The sequence below is a fragment of the Antrostomus carolinensis genome, unplaced genomic scaffold, assembly GCF_000700745.2.
Source record: "Antrostomus carolinensis isolate BGI_N321 unplaced genomic scaffold, ASM70074v2 scaffold44987, whole genome shotgun sequence".
Lineage (NCBI taxonomy): Eukaryota > Metazoa > Chordata > Aves > Caprimulgiformes > Caprimulgidae > Antrostomus > Antrostomus carolinensis.
In genome coordinates, this window is record NW_010329029.1 from 4,276 (window position 1) to 6,260 (window position 1,985).

The 1,985-nt window shown below is 49.8% G+C and overlaps 1 protein-coding gene across 1 annotated transcript in view; it reads left to right on the forward strand.

The window, feature by feature from the left end:
* LOC104528404 (UDP-glucuronic acid/UDP-N-acetylgalactosamine transporter) overlaps positions 1–1,985 on the forward strand; it is a gene marked incomplete at its 5' end in the record, with an annotated part of 6,536 nt that overhangs the window by 4,133 nt on the left and 418 nt on the right. Inside the window, 2 exons of the mRNA XM_010172402.1 lie at positions 483–561; positions 1,446–1,528. Of these exons, the coding sequence (XP_010170704.1) occupies positions 483–561; positions 1,446–1,528 (162 nt within the window). The remainder of the gene's footprint in view (positions 1–482; positions 562–1,445; positions 1,529–1,985) is intronic.

A 1,985-nucleotide genomic window follows, 5' to 3' on the forward strand; every position in this document is an offset into this window, starting at 1 on the left:
AGGAGGGTGGAGAGAGGTGGGGGTGGGTCTGTTCAACCAAGGACCAAGGGACAGGACAAGAGGAAATGGGCTCCAGTTGTGGCCAGGGCAGTTGAGATGGGATGTGAGGAAGAATTTCTTTGCTGAAAGGGTTCTGAGGCATTGGAAGGGGTTGCCCAGGGCAGTGGTGGAGTCCCCATCCCTGGAGGGATTGAAGAGTCGTGTAGACACAGTGCTGAGGGACATGGGTTAGTCATAGGGGACTTGTCAGTGTTGGGTTCATGGTTGAACTTGATGATCTTGGAGATCTTTTCCAACCTTAATTATTCTATGATCCTAATTTCTGAGAGCTGTGGCAGATGGAAATGATTTCCTACCTGCTTCAGTGCAGGTTTAGCCAGAAGAGCGATGGTCAGATCTAGAGCAGGAGGGAGGAGATGCAGAGGTGGCTGCCAACACACAAAGCCTGTCCTGGAGCCTGATGTCATCTCTTCCTCCCGCAGGTTTATTTTGATGTACTCCACGGTTCTTTGCACTCAGTATAACTCTGCTCTCACAACTACAATAGTTGGCTGTATTAAGGTAAGTGGTTTCCCCGCTCCTGCCGCTGCCATCTTGGGGCTGGTGTTAAACAGTGGCTTGGGACGTCCCTGGCACCACAGCTCCCCAACTTTTATTCATTTATATCTCCTTTTTAATTTATTCTTATTTTATTTGCTGCTGTTTGGGGTGGTGACAGACTGTGCAGTCACAGCAGGCAGCATTTGGCCTCCCCATAGCTAATGATGTGCAAAAGACCCAGGAACAGCCACCATCCTCTGGGTAACTTCAGCCCAGTGAGCCCGTTGCAAAAATAAATGGGTGCTCCTGGGTGTTGTTCAGGGTTTCAGGGCTGGTCTGGAGCTGAAGGGGTCCAGCACTTGGACCCCAGCAGCCAAAGCTTCCATCCAGGGCTGTTTCTCAGCAGCTCTAACACCCAACGTTTTCAATCCGGTATTACCTGCGCTTGACTCGTTCACACCCTCTGCAGCCAGGGTTTCCCACTTCATAGAGTCACAGACTGGTTTGGGTTGGAAGGGACCTTAAAGCTCCCCCAGTCCCACCCCCCCTGCCAGCAGCAGGGACACCTTCCACTAGACCAGGTTGCTCAAAGCCTCATCCAGCCTGGCCACAAACACTTCCAGGGAGGAGCAGCCACAGCTTCTCTGGCCAACCTGGGACACTGTCTCACCACCCTCACACCAAACAATTTCTTCCTCACATCTCATCTCCATCTCCCCTCTGCCACTTTCAAGCCATCACCCCTTGTTCTGTCCCTCCCTGCCCTTGGCCAAAGTCCCTCCTCACCCAGCTTTCTCGTATTCCCATCTTGCTGTAACACGCAGAGCCTGCGCTTGTCTCGGGCTGTGTAGAAACTTCCACTCTTGTTGCTAAAATCTTGTTGCTAACATCCTCTTCCTTTGCAGAATATTTTAATAACCTATATTGGGATGTTTTTTGGAGGAGACTATATTTTTACATGGACAAACTTCATTGGTCTAAATATCAGGTAAGAACCTTGGGTGTTTGCAGGTATTATTTGTGATTTGCAAGTGAGAATTGCTGTGAGACTGAGATGGTTTGACTGGCTCGATGCTTCTTTACATAAAAACCCACCAAACAAATCCCAACCCCTGTGGATTGGTGTTTGTGCCACAGTGGAGGGGCTGGCACGGCGCTGACCCACGTCTCACAGCTGGGGCTGGGGGAGCTCCCAGACAGTCTCGGGTTGTTTTAAAGCCAGGAGAACACACCAGCCTGTTTTAACAGCAAACTTTTCAGTTGTTCTCAGAGTTGTGTACCTGGATTCTGGAATTAAGGTAGCAAAAGAAGTATTTTTTGGTTTATTTCACCTGGTATTTTAGCACAGCTTTTGGGAAAGTCTCCTTTCGGGTCTGGGGTGTAGTTCTGTGGTGTCTGTGACAAGTTCTGTGGTGTCTGTGACAAGTCTCCTTGTTCTTCCCCTG